At 37.7% G+C, this 18,815-nt stretch overlaps 1 protein-coding gene across 3 annotated transcripts in view; it reads right to left on the bottom strand.

Moving 5' to 3' along the window:
- Nucleotides 1–504: 504 nt before the first annotated feature.
- The window catches only part of DTL (denticleless E3 ubiquitin protein ligase homolog), a 42,952-nt gene continuing 24,641 nt past the window's right edge, over nt 505–18,815 (bottom strand). For 2 of the 3 annotated variants that reach the window (XM_059145320.1, XM_059145323.1), the window contains exons 12-15: nt 17,859–17,948; nt 15,034–15,169; nt 4,843–5,675; nt 505–2,567 (exon numbers count right to left, since the gene is read on the bottom strand). In XM_059145320.1, the coding sequence (XP_059001303.1) occupies nt 2,469–2,567; nt 4,843–5,675; nt 15,034–15,169; nt 17,859–17,948 (1,158 nt within the window). In that variant the 3' untranslated portion in view covers nt 505–2,468. The remainder of the gene's footprint in view (nt 2,568–4,842; nt 5,676–15,033; nt 15,170–17,858; nt 17,949–18,815) is intronic. The other variant, XM_059145322.1, reaches the window with a different exon arrangement.

The following is an 18,815-nucleotide window of genomic DNA, read 5'->3' as shown; positions in this document are numbered from 1 at the left end:
TAAGCTATTGGGGTTGGAGACGGGGTGGTGAACTGAACTCGCCCTCTGCCAATCCTGCAGGGGTAGCTACAGATGGTCTTGATTTATCATCAGTTAAATGGGCAGCCCAGATTAAAGGAAACATTTTAAAGGACTAATTAGTCAACCCTCACAAAAGTAAATTAAGGGCCTGTGTTGAAACAGCCAAAGGAAACTCTAATACACCACTGTAGCAATAACGCTTGGAGTGTATTCAAATGGAAAAGCTTGGGCTGGAAATACTTGTTTAGAAAAAGAACTACATCACTCCACCCTACTTCATCAAGTAATCCAAGCCATCTTAAACACTCAAGGTCTGACCAAGCAAGACGTATTTTATTAAAACCTCTTTCAGCTTGAACTAGATCATATCCTTGGGAATAAACAATTTTACTCAATGAAGAAGTAGAAAGTATTCTTGATTACTACTATAGTTCTTTTGTGTAGACTGCTTCTAGGTTAATGCAAAAAGCTCAGAAAAGGATGTCGGATAAGGTAAAAGGCTTTATTATTCAGGATCAGCTCAAAGTCTGACACTGACAGAGGCAGGAATAATTATTATCTCATTACATTTGACTTTGGCACCCATTTGAAGTACTAGTTTTCCAAGTGGGACATATTACAGCCAGTAACTCTCAGCACAGTTTCTGTCAGCCACATTTACCCCAATTTTACTCAGCAGAGCTGTTAGGAGATGTTCAAGGATACAAAGAATATAATACCTACTTTAGCTTTTCCCCACCCCACCCCTCTGGCTTTCAAAGCAAGAGATAAGTAGCATTATTAGCAGATATGGTCATAAATAACACCTTTCCACAGCCTAACATTAAAAAATCAAACACCAATTATAAGCAGAGTTTCTAAATATTCAGTTAATGCTGTGGAGTGCTTTGTTTCAAAAACAGCAATTCTGTGGCTTCTCTTTATTTCACTCCTTGCATAAAACCAAGGAGAATCCATGTTTAATTCAGATACGTAGTTCTGGTTGGTACAAGCTTAACTTAGAGGAATCAAAGGAATTAAAATTTGTCATTAAGAAAAGATTTTTAAATTATGACAAAAATATGAATAAAATCTACATATTTCTTAGGGATATGGATAAAATGAATCAAGTTTCATGATTGTTAGGGGATTCCCTTCCAAGGACATAGTACACAGAGGGTACACGGAGCTTGTGTCTCTGAGGTTATAAAGAGGAAAAGTAGAAAACAACAGTTCATTTCAAGATGATTGATATGTAACTGCTGACTAAAGGGAAGATGTTCAAAATATTTTGCACATTATTAACTTAGAATCAATCTAAACATCTTCTATATTAAATATTTAGAGAAATTTCCAGGACTTTTCAGCTCAGGGCTATACTAGAAGGTTACTATTTTTTATGTATATTAAGAGAATCCAAAAAATGAAGCTAAAGCCAAAAATTATTTTTTAGGTTCTGGATTTTCAGTTCAGAGCTATGTTCTTTTATTAAAATATCAGTAAGAAATTATTACTTTTTCTTAAATTCAATGACTTACAAATTTTTAAAAAGTTGCAGCCCCTAGAGAATTGAATTCAAGTTGAATTCAAACCCCAACTTGAATGTATGACTATTGATTTTATAAATATCTTTGTCTAATAAATGGCAAAAATTATAACCTCTTATAGAACATGATGTTGAGTTGGTACCATAGTAAATTGCTTAGTGAAAACAGAAGACCTTAAGTCTCATGTGAGAGATTATATTTGGGGGAAAAAAGACAAGTAAAGTTTCTAGTGTTATTCTCCTAGTTTCTCCAAAGAGTTGATAGTTATCACTGCTCTTAAAATAAAGATGATTTTAACTTAAGAGACTGTATTTTAACACTGAACACTGAATCAAGATAAATGCACTTATCTGAATATCACATTTTTACACATACTAAAAAAACAAAACAAAAAACTCCCAAAAGTGTAGTGAAAAGATTATATAAATTTTAAATGAAACTATATTTGAGGCAGCACAGAACCAGAGGTCCCGAGCAGACTTCTTCAGCAACCGGCCTTCACAGACAGCCTCCTGCTGTGACCCGCAGATACTTTCCACTGTGCAACCTCAGTCTCAGAGTAACAAGAGACAAGTCTTGCTTTCTGTCTCTACGAACTAGGATGTCATTATTGTAGAGAAGAGGCATAATTTAAAAAGTGAAGACTACTCATTCAAAAAGTTACAGAGTGATAAACTTACTTTATGGAATTAAACACAGCATTCATCCCAAGGAAGCTGCATATAAGCTATGGTAGTAGAACCAGAGCAGGTAAACTTCAGAGTTGAAAGGATTTTCTCTGAAAATTTAAAAAAAAAACAAAACACAAAAAACAAAAAAGAAAGGTAGCTTTCTTAAAGATTAGAGTTATAGAATCATTCTGTTGTACTTTTTGTCTTGTTTTAATGGGCCAAAGTTCAGTTAACTCACTCAGATTAGAATCTATAATTCTGTTGACTGTTCGGGACTGCAGTAGTCATCTTGGGATTTTCTATGGAAGTATGTACAGATTTTCCTCATGGAGCTGGGAGTAATAGTGACCTGGAAAAAGAAAGTTTAGATTTCTGAGATTTTCTAAGATAAAACTCAGCTGTTAACTTCAACAAGTTATCACTAAAAGGCATTTTAAATTAATGTCTAGAAATTTGATTATTTAGTCAGTGAGCTTTCAGTCCCAAATATTCTGATGGCAATGTGTCTTCTGGCTGATCTGCACTGAATTTAATAAAAACTGAATAGGTAGTACACAAGGATGGAAGGGAGAGATTTTTCATGTGAATGGAAAATATTCACCAGTTAAACCTTCTAGTAGGAACCAAAGGTTATAATAATCCTCCTCCTTAAAATAAATGAGCGAATTGGGGCGCCCGGGTGGCTCAGTGGGTTAAAGCCTCTGCCTTCAGCTCAGGTCTTGATCCCAGGGTCCTGGTATCAAGCCCCGCATCAAGCCCCGCATCAGGCTCTCTGCTCAGCTTGGGGGCGGGGGGAGCCTGCTTTCTCCTCTCTGCCTACTTGTGATCTCTGTCTGTCAAATAAATAAATAAATAAATCTTTAAAAAAAAAAAGAAATGAGTAACCCCCCCCCCCCCGAAATTTACAAATGTAATAGTGATTCAAATGGCAGCTGCTACTTTCTTCGGAAGAAATGACATTATCATCATGCACATAAAGCAGAAAATTCTTTTAAAGAAACGTTAGCTTCAAAGACTGAAATTATAAAACCAGAAATGTATGAGACTAGCACACTATTTTTGAAAGCCTTTAAAATTAACACATTAGTGAAAACAATTAGTGATATTATTTTTCTGCTAACATACAGCTGAGAACAGTTCCTCTGGAAAAAAAATAAGAAATTTGATTAGGGGTAAAAAAACAGGTACAGTGATAATTTTGAAAGAAGAAAGACTCCTTAGAGCTAGTTTTTTTTTTTTTTTCTTAATGTTCTGTAGCAAGTCTTGGTTGGAGCTTGTGTTTGAAGTAATCTTGAAAATATTTCTGGTTTATTTTTCCTCTAATTACTGGATAGGCTTCATGACAGTAGGAGGGGGAAATGAACACTTATTAAACTAGAATTGGCCTCAGGATATCTTGCCTTTGCCTTTTAGATTCTTGGAGTGAATTTTAATCATTCTACCGTCTTCTTAACACAGAGCAAGAGCTACTATGAAGCACAGCAGAACCTCCCTTAACCCATCTCGCCTTAACTTGCAAACTGATTACCTGATGATTTTTAGTTTTTAATGACTGGTGCCCATACCCACCCAATGCTCTTAGCTACTTCCCCCACCACCATGAATAATGAGTCACTTGCTTTCCAAGGTTCACAAACCTATTTTCTGCCAGAGTACATGTTTTTGAAATTGCTTAACTTAAATTTATGCCAGTCAATGAAATGAGTCCTAAATAGGTAAGTGAAACTAAGGTGAATGTTTTAAAAGTATAGACAGAGGCGAATTGCCAAAAATACTGGTGTGAGCAAGAGGACTGTAAATAAGATTGGAGAAAATCATAAAAACCTAGAAGGATTCTACATTGAAATTGCTTTGTAAGTGTCTAAGTTTCACTGTATTTTAAATAATCATAAACTGTAATTACAAACTGGAAATCTATTTATGGATTTTGGCAACTTGCCCACAAATGTCAGCTTTATCTATAAAAAGGAAGGGAATCCCTAAAAAGTGGTGGCCAGGGGCTTGGGTGGGGTGGGGAGGGAATAATATCACACAATGAAGAGGGAAGATATCTTGGAATTGATATGCTAGAGGATGATGAAGGCTTTGAAGAGTCAAGCAACAGGGTTAAGGGTTATAGGCCTTGACAAAAGTTTTTTTTTTTTTTTTTTAAATTAATTAATTTATTTGAAAGAAAGGGAGAGCGAGTGAGAGTACGCACCCTCAAGTGCAGGGCGAGTGAGGATGGGGGAAGGGGCAGGGGAGGGAAGAGCCACTCAGGCGCCCCCAGACTTGGACAGAAGGCATTTTGATGGGAGTAAATAGGGTTGCTAGATAATAAAATACAGCAACACCCAGTTACATTTGAATTTCAAATAACTTTTTAGTATAAGGAATTTTTAGTATAAATATGTCCCATGCAATATTTGTCTCAAATTTTTATGTGCTAAATCTGGCAACCCTAGGTATAAATAGATTTACTGGGGGGGAAAAAAAAAAAAGAAAGAAAAGAAAAGGAAAAAGAAGGCATCCTGACTTCTGAGAAGGGATTTGTGTCTGACCTTTCAGAAAGAAGTTAGGGAATGTATCTTCTCACTGGCCACTTTCAAGTTAGGAAATGCATCTTCCCATCACCGCCAACTTACCGGGCCTGGAGAAGTCTTTCCGCTCTGTCTCCTGGAATTGGGGGTCTGGGAGGATGGACTTCGTGGAGACGAATTTTCAGCCTTCCGTTTGGCTGCCATGGCCAGTAACCAGTTTTTATTCTCTGGGGAGCTATTCTCTTTGCCTACCACCTCAGACCCCTCTCCACAAGATCCCAAAGGAAGAGGTAGTGTTCCGCAGCTTTCAGAAGCATAAGGACTGGCAGGAGAAGGAGGCTCTGAGATACTCATACTAGCTCCTTCAATCTTGCTTGGTTTGGCGGGACCTAGAGAGTCCTTACCAAGGTCTTCCTGGTTACCAGCAAGGCAACAGAGATCCAAGTGAAGCTTTTCAACTGGGTCATCAAGCTCAGTCACACAGTTGCAACTCTTTACACACTTCTGTTTCACACTCTCCAGACAACTTGAGTCTAGCCTCCTCTTTACTCGATTTCTAGACTCTGAGCAAGCCACTGCTTGGGATGATTTCAGACTCACAGGAATGAGGGCTTTTCTTGGAGATGTGATCTTGGTCTCAGAAGCGGGTGGCGTGATGGGCGGTGATGAGGATGGTGTTCGGGTCATCCAGTTTCTAATGGACATCTTGAAGGATGAGGGTGGCTTCGGAGAGACGGAGGAGACAGAGCCTCTTCTGCTGATAGGAGAACGGGCTTTGGCAGGAGGGGTTTTAATAGAGAATGTAGGAGTATTTGAAGGAAGAGGGAGGTCTCCTGCACAGCTTGGAGCACAAGCTGCTGATGATGGGGAAGAAATGGATGGACTGCTCCTTACTCTGGGAGCTTTGGCAGGAGTATTCTGGCTACTTGTCACTGTCACTGAAAAAAAAAAAGAGTCACAAAAATCAGAGGTGAAAGTCAGAAAATTCCTGAACTCTCATCAAGGAAAATTATAACTAACTTACTCATACAGAAATGGTTTTCCAAGTGATTAGGTTATATAAATCATTGGATTCTTATCATACCCTTGCAACATTTTCCTTCCCCTTTCCTAACTGCCCTCCTCCCAACCACTGTTGTAAAACATAGACAATCTAGAAAACACAGAAAAACTAAAAAAAAAATTTAAATGAGTCCAGGTAAACCACTTTTAATATTTTTTTCTATACTTGTGCATGTGATATATACATTATATATGTCAAATTTTTTCTATATGAAACAAGACTATAATGTATATACTAATTGTATGTAATGTATTTGCTAACCTTCTACTAAGCATACCATGAATATTTTGCACATTAATATAAATTTATATTATATTATCATTTTTAATAGCTTCAAGTATTCTAAGGTAACAGTAAGACATTCAGGTTGTTAATGATATTTTGTTTTCATATGTAAAGTTGCCATTAGGATTCCTGTATATACTTTTGAGCAATGCTAGGGCAAAGAGGCACCACACAATGGCTCCCAAACAGAAGTACTGGTCTAAAATTTGGCACATTGATTTACTGTTGACTTGAACCCAACGTTTTACCTCCTCTACTTCAGCTTCCCTATCTGTTAAATGGAAAGATTTTAATCTCCACAAAAAACAATCCCATCAATTACTCATTGAGGTTATTAGGCCTCACTTGGTTTTCCATCTTAACTTATGAATGGCTACTTTCCACAAGCCAAAGAATGTCAAAGAACATTTCAGAAGCTAAATGCTTTCTCTTAATAAAGCAAATCAAACCGGGATAGAACTCTTCTCTATGTCCTGTCTCTTGTTTACAAGAAACAACAAGTACTTTAGGCAAATTCTTTAAAAACTTCATGCTTCTTCCCCCTTAGGCCCCACCACAGACAACTCTGTATTTTCTTACTTTCCTTCTGAGCTTTTTAGATTGCTGAAATAGTGTTCCTATCTCCAATAACAAGGAAAGGTCATCAGTTTATTTTCTAAGCCACAAACTCTTTGAATTATAACTCTGATATTTAATTCAGTTTACCGAATTTTATTCATATGCAATTGAATTTATAATGAGCTGACATAAAAATACAATCTCTCTTTTAGTTAGAATACAGATTTACAAGCATTAATTTCAGGAATTTAGTTATCCTATATGTTCTACCCTGTGCTTTTTACTAATAAAGCAGTTTTGTCTTGAGATAGAGAAATTCTACAAACTGACTTTTACCTGAACTTTTCCCATCAACAAATTTTTAGAAATCGCCAAAGTGATACCACTCCTTCAATAAATCATTCCTGGAACCCCCCCCCCCCCCTTTTTAAAAGATTTTATTTATTTGACAGACAGAGATCACAAGTAGGCAGAGAGGCAGGCAGAGAGAGAGAGGAGGAAGCAGCCTCCCTGAGGAGCAGAGAGCCCAATGTGGGGCTCGATCCCAGGATGCTGGGATCATGTCCTGAGTGGAAGGCAGAGGCTTTAACCCACTGAGCCACCCAGGCACCCCAAGGAAAACCCCATTTTTGTCGTAACATGATATATAAGGGAAGTTAGTGACAGGACCTGTCCCTAAAGCATCTGGTCATTGTTCTCATACTCATGTTCTAAAGCTCGATTACTATTACTTCAGGAGGACAAAAATTTTTCATTTTTTCACTCCTCAGAGCAGGTCAACAGTCACCACACAGCCCCTATAGTCATTAGTTCTATTAAAGTGGGCCGAAGGATATGGTTAAGGCAGAAAGTCCTAAAATAGTATGGGTTTTACAATATGCAGGTTCTAAGACAGGATTAGGGGAGAAGGAAAAAGCTGGGCCAGGGCAGCTGGGGTTGGGACCACACAGATAGCTAAGTTTCTGATACTGGAGCAGTAGACATCTGAAGTATTTACTGAAGGTCAGCGGGGTATCTGATGTGGTGGAAAGCTAGGGCATTTCTCTTTCTTTAGGATGTTAGAATGAAGGAAGGATTGGACAATGGGGGTTCAAAGAGAAGATTTTATTAACTTGGAAGGTTAACAAAACTCTACGACAAATTTAAATCTTTAAAAAAAAACAGTAACTAGATTATTTAGATAATAAAAGTTGATGTTAAAAAAACAAAACAAAACAAAACAAAAAACACAACCAAACAGTTAACAGAAGGGAATAAGGTGAAAAGTCAAAAGTCCTCTTTTTAATCTTCTCATTTTACTCATGTTCTTGTGCAACCCACAATTTTCTATATGCCTGTTAGTGTACACAAAGGTATATCATACCTTAAAAACCCAACAATGGATTATTACACACATAATTGTTACACATAATGGATTATTACAGACACTTTCTGCAATTCGCCCTTTTCTCTTAAAAGTGTTATCTTTTTCTCTGTATCTCCTCACATACATTAGATGCACTGCATTCTTTTTAACAGCTATTTGGTACATCACTATATTGGCGCATCGATTTAACACGACAGGCCCATCTAGCACATCATCTACTGACTCTCCGCTGACCCTAAGCACTGCACAAGATCTGATGACCCAGTAGCATAAACCTGTATTACTATCCTAAAAGCTTCCTGAAAGTCAGCTCCTTTGAGGAATTAGAGGAGAGCTTACGAATAATCAGTCACTTTGCAGCTCCTTTCTTATAAAAGTTTGCCATCTGGCCTCACCTCACCTTTTCAGTCATATCATGTACTCTGCTACTCTGGGATCCTGTTGCAGGAGACTACTCACTGCTTCCTGAATAAGCTGCGCCCTGTCACATCTCTGTCTTTGTTCATGTGGCTTTCTTGCCAAGCCTGTCCCTTCTTGGCCAGGCAAAAATTCTCATGTTTCAAGCTCTGATGACATCGGTAACTTCATTGTTACACAATTCACAAACTCCTTTCATTGTGTAGAATTCACAAACTTCTTTCCTCCTCTCCCACAGTAAGTAGGTTCCTTTTGTTTATATAGCTAGGAGCAGTGTTAATAATGTGCCAAAGCTTTTATATCTGCCTCCTGGACTAGACTGGGAGCACTTAGGGGCAGGTGATGATGGTTTTCTCATTTTAAGTCTAGTGTCCCTATAGCACCCAGCAAGGAATTATTAAACAATTTTTATTAAATGTCATTACTTCTGAGACAGATGATGGTGAGGTACCAGGCATCAAAAAACAGACTCTAAGAATTCTGCTGACTGGTGAGAGTATAGCAAGCACATGAGATAGAACAGTTAAGGTTTCCTTCTCTTTACAATAAGGACAATCATCTTTGTCACTCAATAATGCCTAGACCAGAGGTTCTCAATCCTGACTACATATAAGAATTACTTGGAGCTTTAGAAAAATACAGGTACTTGGTCCCCATCCCAGACCTACTGAACAATCACTGGGGATACACAAACTTTTAAAAAGCTCCACCACTGGTTACGATGCACAGCTGGGGCTGAGAACCCTTCACCTTGACAGTGCTGAGATTGCTGGCTGAAACGGTGAAACAATAGTAAGTGACAGAGCAGGTGCTGGCTGGGAAAAGTAGGGCAGAGGGAAAAGGGGCTGTGCCTTCAGTTTAAAGCCTTCTGGCTGGTGTGCTAAAAGGGCCAGAGGAGAAGATATGAAGCCTAGGACAGCAGTGAAGGTTTGGGGTGGCAATTAGAGTCAGGAAAGCAGAGGACCATAACTTTCAAAATGGAAGTGTGATTAGCGGCAGCCTATCTGTTGCTGGAAGCTGGGTTACAGGGATGAATAGCCAATGTACCAGCCTTTGGCTTTCACGTGGGGTTGCTGCTCTGTAGAGCTCTTCAAGAGAACTCTAGCAGCATCCAGAAATAGAAAAATCTAGGTATAACTCTTGGTCAGGTTTTTTCTTTTCTTTTCTTCTTCTTCTTTTTTTTTTTCCCCCAATATTTATTTATTAGAGAGAGAGAGCACACAAGTGGGAGAGCAGCAGAGGGAGGGGGGAAGCACTCCCCGCTGAGCAGGGAGCCCAACGTGGGGCTCAATTCCAGCACCCTGGGATCATGACCTGAGCCAAATGCAGATGCCTGACCAATGAGCCACCAAGTGCCCCCCTTGCTCGGGTCTTTGCTTTCTTATGTTGAGTCCTAAAGGAGGCAGTAGGGCAGAGTGCTTCTAAGCATGGGCTCTAAACCCAGACTGCAAATGTTTAAATTCTGGTTCTACTGCAACTTGACGGCTGTGTGACCTTAGGCAAGTCCAGCTTCCTTGAGCTTCAGTTTTGGTTGTTTGGCGAACTAAGTAAGATAATCCATGTGGGTCTCTAGAATGATTGTACTCAATAATGGCCAAAGGTTGTTGTTGCTATTATATAGTCCAAATTTGGATCAACATGTATAAATTCTTTTGTGACTTGGCTTCCAAAATTAAATAATTAATGACACACTAAAAATACTTAGTTAAGCAACTCACTTTTCATTAATATTCTTAAAATGGTTACTGCAGTTAACACAGAAATGCCACCCCTGAGAATCTATTTTAATGGGATGGGGGAATCCTTAATTCAGAAAACAATTTTCACGAAATACTGAAACACAATATCCAACTACAAGAGAGTAGCTAAACTACGGAACATTTACTCAGTGGACTATTTTAAATAATTTTGCTATAAGATAACATAGAAAGTGCTTAGGACATAAGTTCAGTGAAAGCAACCTCAAGAAATCCAAATGTATTTACAGTACAAACATGATTCCGTTAATAAGAATCTCTCTGTGGAAAAGGAGGAAAAATCTCAAAAAATAAAGTGTCAAAATTGTGAGTGGTGGAAACACTGATGGCTGTTTCCTCATATGATTCTTCTCTTTTTCATTTCCCAAAATTAGGGAGAGATAAGTAACTATAAAGTCAAGGCAGCAAATAGACATCCATGTTCCTGGATCACAAGACTTAACACATCATTAAGGTGGCAATATTCCCCAAGCTGATCTAGAGATCTGACGCAATCCATATCAAAATCCTAGAGGACTATTTTGCAGAAATTGACAAGCTGGTTCTAAAATGTGTATAGAACTACATGAGGACAAGAATAGTCAAAATAACCTTGAAAATGAAAACCAGGGGACTCAGCCTTTCTGATTTCCAAACCTGCTACAAAGCTACGGTAATCAAGACAATGTGGTATCAGCATAGGACAGACATATGCATCAATGGAACAGAAATGAGAATCTAGAATAAACCCTTACATTTATGGTCAACTAAGTTTTGGCAAAGGTGTGAAAACAATTTATGGGGTATAGTCTTTTTTAAAAAAATGATTACCAAGAAACCAGGATATCCACGTGTAAGAGTGAATTTTGATCCTTACCTCATATCATACACAAAAATAAACAACACAACGGACCAGAGGGCCTTAAAATTAAAAAACTCATAGAATAAAATATAGGAGTAAATCTTTGTGACCTTGAGTTAAGCAATGGTTTCTTAGATATAACATCAAAAACACAAATGACAAAGGAAAAGACAGATAAATTAAATTTCATCAAAATTAGAAATTTTTTTGTCAAAAAAAAAAAAAAACAACACCATTAAGCAAGTAAAAAGACAACCTATAGAATAAGATAAAATATTTTCAAATCACTGTATGACAAGGGACTTATGTCTAGAGTATATAAAGAATACTTTTAACTCAACATTAAAAAAGACAAATAAATTTAATTTGCCCAATAAAATACGGGCAAAGAATGTGCAGAAGCATTCTTCCAAAGAAAATATACAGATGGCAAATAGGCACCTGAGAAAATGCTCTATGTCATTAACCGTGAGGGGAATTAAAATCTAAACCACAATGGGATACCACTTCACATTTACTAGGAGGGCTATACTTAAGACAGGGCTATACTTAAGAGCTAGTAAGGATATAAGGACATTGGAATCTTCATTTCTGATGCTGAAAAAACTCTAGGATGAGATTGTGTTGATGACTGCTTCACTCTGAATGCCCTAAAGACCACTGCACTCTGTACTCTAAATGGGTAGACTTGTGATATACGAGTATATATTGACAAGGCTCTAATAAAAAGCCTCAAAGGGGAAGAAAAGTATAGGAAATAAAAAGTAAAAGCAGTTTACCATCTAACTCCATTCTGAATAGAAAAAAAAATACTAACTCTTGATCAAACAAAAATTATGATCTTGTATTGGAAAGACAGGGGAATGGGGAGCGTGCAGGGATTTGGAGTGGTGGAGATCCAGAGGGCTAAACCCTCCTCACCCATATTAAAAGGTCAACAGATAACGTTGAACACTGCACCAAAACAAAACCCCAAAGAAACAGAAATGCACAAATATTATTTAGAGATGTACATATCAAAGAATCAGCTAAAACATTTGACAGTGGCTACCCCTGAAAAAGGGGAACTGTGGGGCAGGGTGCCTGGGGGCTGTTTTTTTTATCTTATTCACTGCTGTAGGACTAGTTGACTTGTTAAACTATGATACAAATAAAAAAACATTTTTTTAAAAGAGAGGAAAAACCAAAAACCAAAAATAAAAGCATCAAAGGTTTTACTGAAGTAGACTCAGAATAAAAGACCCCTCTGGAGTCTAGTTCTGCTTATAACAACTTGTAAGAGACTAAGTAAGTCGTTAGAAATATGAGTATATACTCGGTCTCACCTTCAACTCCCCATTACCTTAGGCCTTGATGGCTAATGTAAAATCAATCCTTAAGCTTGAATTTCAAGCTTATTACTATGTACCTATTGATAGAAAACATCGGAATCCCCTCTGGCTGGCTCGGTGCTTGGAAGACTTTTGCTCTTGGTGCACTGTTCCACTCTTCAACACTGTCTCTGTCAGTTCATGGTTATTACAAAATCCACATACATGATCCTTCCAATACTTTGCTTGCTCAGTCTCTGCCTCCTTCTACATAGCTTTGTCCTTTCACTCACTCAAGCCCCTTATTTCTTGACCTTACTACTACCAATCTGCAAATCCTCCATTTTCTCAATGTCAATCACCCCCTATTTTCCAGCTCACTTCTGAGCAATTCCAAATTCCAATTCCAAAATTCCTTCATCCTCTGGGGATCCTCAATTTATTCACCTTCCCACTTCAATATGGTCCCCTAAGTGCCACTATATCCTCATTTCCCTCCTCCCCCAGTTTCATTCCTACAGTTCATTACAGTCATCCTTTCTTACCTACCCTCAACTCCCTTGCCCCCCACCCCTCACTTCACACTCGTGGACTGAAGCCACATCCCTTAAACTCCCCACCTACAGTGTACTTGTACCTGGGCAGCAGACACACAACCACGCTGACTTTGCAACCTTCAACTCATGGCTACCAGCCTCCAGTTGACCCACTGCCCAATAACCATATCTCCCAAGTCCCTTACTCTTCTTTTCTCTGTATGACTCATGTCAGACTTTCTTATCTCTCCTTGGATCTCAACCACCTCCTTCCCTATCTTTATTTTCACTTGAAGATCCTGATTCCTATCTCACTAAGAGAAGCTATCAACTTCCACAGGTTCTGAACATCCCACCTACTTCACTGTATTTATATTTTCTACCTTTTCTCTGATTACTATGGATGACTTTCCACACCCCTGGCAAAGGCCTACCCTTTTACTTGTAAATTTGTTCTCACACTTGAGAACATTGCTCCAGCAAATCTCCTTGCATCAAGTCCCACCCCCCCCATAGGATCCTTCCAGTCACACACAAAATGCTGTTAATACAAAGCAAAAAACAAATTGCAACACTGCTTCTTCCTCAGCTACCACTTCATTTCTCTCCTTTCCTTTCTAGCAAAACTCCTTGGAAGAGCCCTCTATTCTTGTAGTCTCCAAGTTCTCTTCTCTGATCCTCCTTAACACCCATTAGACACTGACACTCTGCCAACTGCTTTCATTAAAAGTCACCGAATAAGCCTGATAGTGCCAAATCCAAAGGCCAATTTTTAGCCCTTGTCTTACATGGAGTTCTAAAAACATTTGACCAAATTCATCCCTCTCTCCATTATTTACTGGGCTTCCAGGATACAATATTCTCCTGGTTTTTCTCTATTTCTGGTTGTGTCTGCTCTTTCACCCCTCCAATCTCTAAACAATGGGGTGTTCCAAGGCTCAGAACCCAGACCTATCCTCTTTTCTTAGCTATAGCTTCCTTCACCTACATGTTGTTGAATCCCAAATTTATAGCTCTAGGCTCAAACTGCAGAATTAAACATCTAACTACCTCTCTGACATCTTCATTTGAATGTCTAATAATCATATCAAACAACATATCGAAATGGAGCTTTAGCTATTCCCTCCCAAACCTGTTTCTTCTGCAGTGATTCCTGTCTAGGTTAACAGCAATTCCATTCTTCCAGCTTCTCAAGTCCTAAACTCTGAAGTTATCCTCAGTAACTCCCTTACATTCCATATCTGATTCCACATTATATTTACAATATATCCAGAACTTGAAGACTTCTTACCATATCTTTTGCTACCCCTCTGTCCAAGTCACCATCATTGCTTCCTAGATTATTTCAAAGGAGTTCAAAATTAGCTTCCAGCTTTTACACTGATCCCTTTATAATTTGTTTTCAACACAGGAGTAAAAATAATCAAGTTAGGAAAATTCAGATCATGATACTCCTCTATTTAAAACCCTGCAATAGCTTTTTAATATGTCAGAATAAAAGCCCAAATCATACAAGAACCTCATTTTCCACTGCTATTCCTGTCCCTCTCGTTAGCTTGCTCTAGCCACGGGGGCTCTAACCACATTAGCCTCCTTGAGGAACAAAAAATATATCAGGCCTACTCCTGCTTACGGGCTTCTGTGCTTGCTGTTTTATCTGCCTGGAATGTTCTTCAAAATGTCCACATGGCTCCCTGTTTCACTTCCCTTACTCAAACGTCATCTAAACATTGAGGCCTCCCTGAGCACCTAATTTTCCAGTGTTCCTTTTTTCATAAGTATTTATAGTTACCTGACATAGTACATATTTTCTTTAATTGTTCCTCTGCCTCTCATACTAATCTGTAATCTTCATTTACATTTTTGGGATTTTTTATTCTTTTGTTCATTGCTAAATCTTCAGCAACTCAGAGCCGTGCCTAGCACATCATAGGTGTTCAATAAATACTTTGAAAATAAGTGATCCACCACTCTATTCCAGTGCCTCTTGTAGATGATAAACATAGTAGTGCTCAGAAGATATTTATTGAAAAGAATGTAAAGAAAGATGGTGCTTTCCTTTAAAAATATATCAAGTAAGACCAAATTTAGCTTATCACTCTGCATTGCAGAATGAAACCAATCAAACCATAAGCAACTTAGAAAAATGCATGGGATCCTTACCTAGGTCAGCTCTGGCTTCCTTTTTCTTCTGAGAGGCCCAGCCCACTAAGGAGAGTTTATCTCCTCCTGACTTCTCCTCTAAGCCTCTATTCAAGCGCCAGATTTTCAGTGTATTGTCATCAGAGCAGGTAGCAATCTAATGAGAATCAGGAAGGAAGTTAAGAAGTTTCAATCAAAGATTTATAACAAAGTAAAAAGTAGATCTTAAGGACCCATGACTAGAGAATTATTTTGTGTGATATACCAGGATGTAGAAAATGAGATCTAAAAAATCATATACTTCATCCCTCGCTTTCAGGAATCACTCCAAATTTCCATAGGACTATTTTCTTTATAATTCTGATGGTATGTCTTCTGTTACCAGTCACATCTTACCTGACCTAAAGCCCTACTATAAAATCAGGTTCCTTTCGTTTTACTCTCAAAAACCTGGGCAAGTCATTATCTTCATCACTTTCTATATAATTATGAAATATAATATAATTATGACACCCTTTTTTATTTCCTCTCTTAAATGATAAACCGTATATGCCACCAACATTCAATTTCTACCACTTTCTTCTGAATTCTACATGTTCTGGCTTACTGCTAAAGTAATGGGATCATTTCCAAGATCAGGCTTAGTCTGTGACTCTAGTAAGCTGTGACAAGTAGAATGAAACCATTCTTTGAGATTCTTTTTCAGATAGGTAAAGGAGCAATCTGGGAAAACAACAAGTTCACTAGGCTGAAAGAAGTTAAAAATAACCTTTGCCCCTTTAAAAATATCTGACCATTCCCGATCTTGGTCCCAAGCCTTTTATGGCAGAGAAAGTCCAGCTTGAAGAGCTTGTGGCAAATGGCCACTGGTACCAGAGCTGTTCCCCAGCATTTGTTTATATAATTTCTCTATTTCAGTCACTGAAGAGAGAGAAAAAAAAGAACACACGTTCTCTTAAGTCTTGGCCCCCAAGAGACTGGCAACTTTTTCCTTTCCTTACTGGGAGGCCAAAAGAAGACACACATATTTAACTGCTCAAGAAGAAATGCCTGGAATCCCCAGTTACTCGATGGTCTATTAACAAGAATTATTTCCAGAGCACCTACTGAGAGTGTAACAATTTACATTTTTTATGTTTTTTAATTCTCACAATGTAAAAAGCCTTGAACTCCAATAATCTCATCTACAAAATAAGAAAGAATAAAATTATTTGCCCAAGGTCACCACAATTAAGTGGCAGAGCTAGAAGTGAAAATTTTTCTAATTTCAAAGGCTAGATTTTAAAACCATATTTTTACCTTCTTAACTTTAGGCTAGGAACAAAGTTATTTAAAAAAAATTTTTTTTTAAAGAAGTTGTTATTAGATTAGTATAGGTAAACAGCCTTGTCACTACCTATGAGTCTTTTCTGTGCATATATAGATAAGGGCAATATATGATAATTGAAAAAAGGGAACATAATTAAGTGAGTAATTGAAAAACTCTCTAAATTCTACAAAGATACAAAACTCCATGTTAAAAGCAGATTATTTCACTGGGAGGTACATGGAACCTCAGAAGAAAAAGGTCAGTGGGATGTAATTATTGGTGATTAAAGCAATGAGTTAAAAAAAAATCTATAGGGCTGACCACAGAAATGGTTATACAGATATAGAAACAAAAAGAAATCCACAGCAGTACTGGAAAGCTAGCAGGGATGCCATGAATAGACTAGACCATAAGAAGTTTCTAGAAGATAAAAAACAGATGGGAACAAAACCTCAAAACGTCATAAATGAAAGTGGAGATATCCACAGAAGTGGTATTTCTTGTAAACCCCAAATAACCCAAAGACCAGAGGCAGTAGGGGCTGAGAGAATGAGTGGAACTTGGGCCAGTATTTATGAAATCCCTACATGTACACAAAGTTTATGTTTCTTGCCTTTTTACATTTCAGGTATTTTATTTGTCTTTAAGTATCATTGTCAAAAAAATTTTTAAGTGAGAAATGTCTAAAACATCTTGGAGCTACTCATATAGGGTAGCCATAGATAACCTACCATATTACAACTTCACAGTAAGCACTATTTAGGCATGTGAAAACTAAATTTGACTGTGAAGAACAGTCAAGATGTTAACAACCTTTAACATGCCATGTTGATAGTATGTAGAAAGTTAATAAAACTAGTTTTCCACCTTAGATTTTCATATGAAATTTAATTACATTAAAAACTTAACTATGTTTAGGAAAGGAATTATTCTAGGGAATCAAGAAATCCATTCTAATCTCGCCATTTGCAATGACATGGTTGGAACTAGAGGGTATTATGCTAAGAGAAACAAGTCAATCAGAAAGATAATTATCATACGATCTCATTTATACATGGAGTTTAAGAAACAAAACAGGATCATAGGGGAAGAGAGGAAAAAATAAAACAAGGTGATATCAGAGAGGGAAACAAATCATAAAGGACTCTTAATCATAAGAAACAGAGGGTTGCTGGAGGGGAGGGGAATAGGGTAACTGGGTGATGGACATTAAGGAGGGCATGTGATGTAATGAGCACAGGTATTATATAACACTGATGAGTCAGTCACTGATCTCTACCTCTGAAACCAATAATATATATTATTAATTAACTGAGTTTAAATTTTTAAAAAAATCCATTTTTATTCCTTAGTGTAAGTTTCTCTATTGCTAAAGAAAATATGAGTATGTATGGTTAATGCAGACATAGATCCTGGATGGCCTCTAGATCTTTCAATCCCTAAAAATAAAAGTCTGTGTAACTCTCAAACTAACTTGGGAAAATCTACAGATCTGTGATCTATTTTTTAAACCAATGACAGAGATTTATTTACAAACCTTTGTGAAGTCTGATGGACACCAGCACACAGATGTGACCTCTTGAGAGTGACCCTGGAGCACAGTAGGAGGATGCCAGGGTGTGGAGACCTATCACACCACCAAAAAAGAAAAAAAGTAAGTCAGCAGAGCAGTATTAGGTCTCTCAGAGCCTTTGAATCTCTCCACATTTGTGTCTTACAGAGTTGTTACCAAAGATCTCTAGGTATAACTAGTTATAGCTCAGAAAAGAGTCCTAGTGTGCAATAAAAGTATTTCTGTCATTAACCTGAGAAAACAGAATGAAAGTAGCCAAAATCAGTTAATAATAATCAACTTAAATACCAGGGGCAGGTCTTACTTCAATTCAAGACTATATAGCAACATATATTTTGACTGAAATTCAAGCATGACATTATTCCTCACCCCTTAGCTGGAAAACTTTCTATAAGATTAGGGTTCAGCTGCTAGGTAGTGTGAATTTCAATGGAGTCCTGTTTTTATATAGCCTAGACATTTTCAGATCTTTTCTAATCAGCTACTGCCAGGAACACTACATTAAATACATCCTGAAGGCATCTCGGACATACTACCAGTTCTCTGGCAACAAGGGGACAGTCTTTCACCCAAAAGACTCACCGATTTTTACCACAGTCCCTAAAGTTATACCCCTTCATTTTGAAGGAATATAAACCATATACTTATACATGGCACTTCGGTATCTTTTTTTGGGAAAAAAGAAATCCTCTAAAATTTCATTTTGGTAGATTTGTTTAAAGAAATCTTAAGTTTTCAATTAAGTACTGCCACATCTTAATGAATCAAGAAGGGTCATATTGTGCAGTAGTATACACGTGACAAAGGATCAGACTTTCCCTCTCACTATATGCCACTAGTGATGCATTTGACAGTTGACTCATTCAAGAGTTGTCAAACCCTTTCAGAGGCCATGGGAATTAATCAGCACAATATGGCATA

The sequence above is a fragment of the Mustela lutreola genome, chromosome 14, assembly GCF_030435805.1.
Source record: "Mustela lutreola isolate mMusLut2 chromosome 14, mMusLut2.pri, whole genome shotgun sequence".
Taxonomy (NCBI): Eukaryota; Metazoa; Chordata; class Mammalia; order Carnivora; family Mustelidae; genus Mustela; species Mustela lutreola.
The sequence above is the reverse complement of the archived record's forward strand: the minus strand, read 5'-3'. Positions and strand labels throughout refer to the sequence as shown.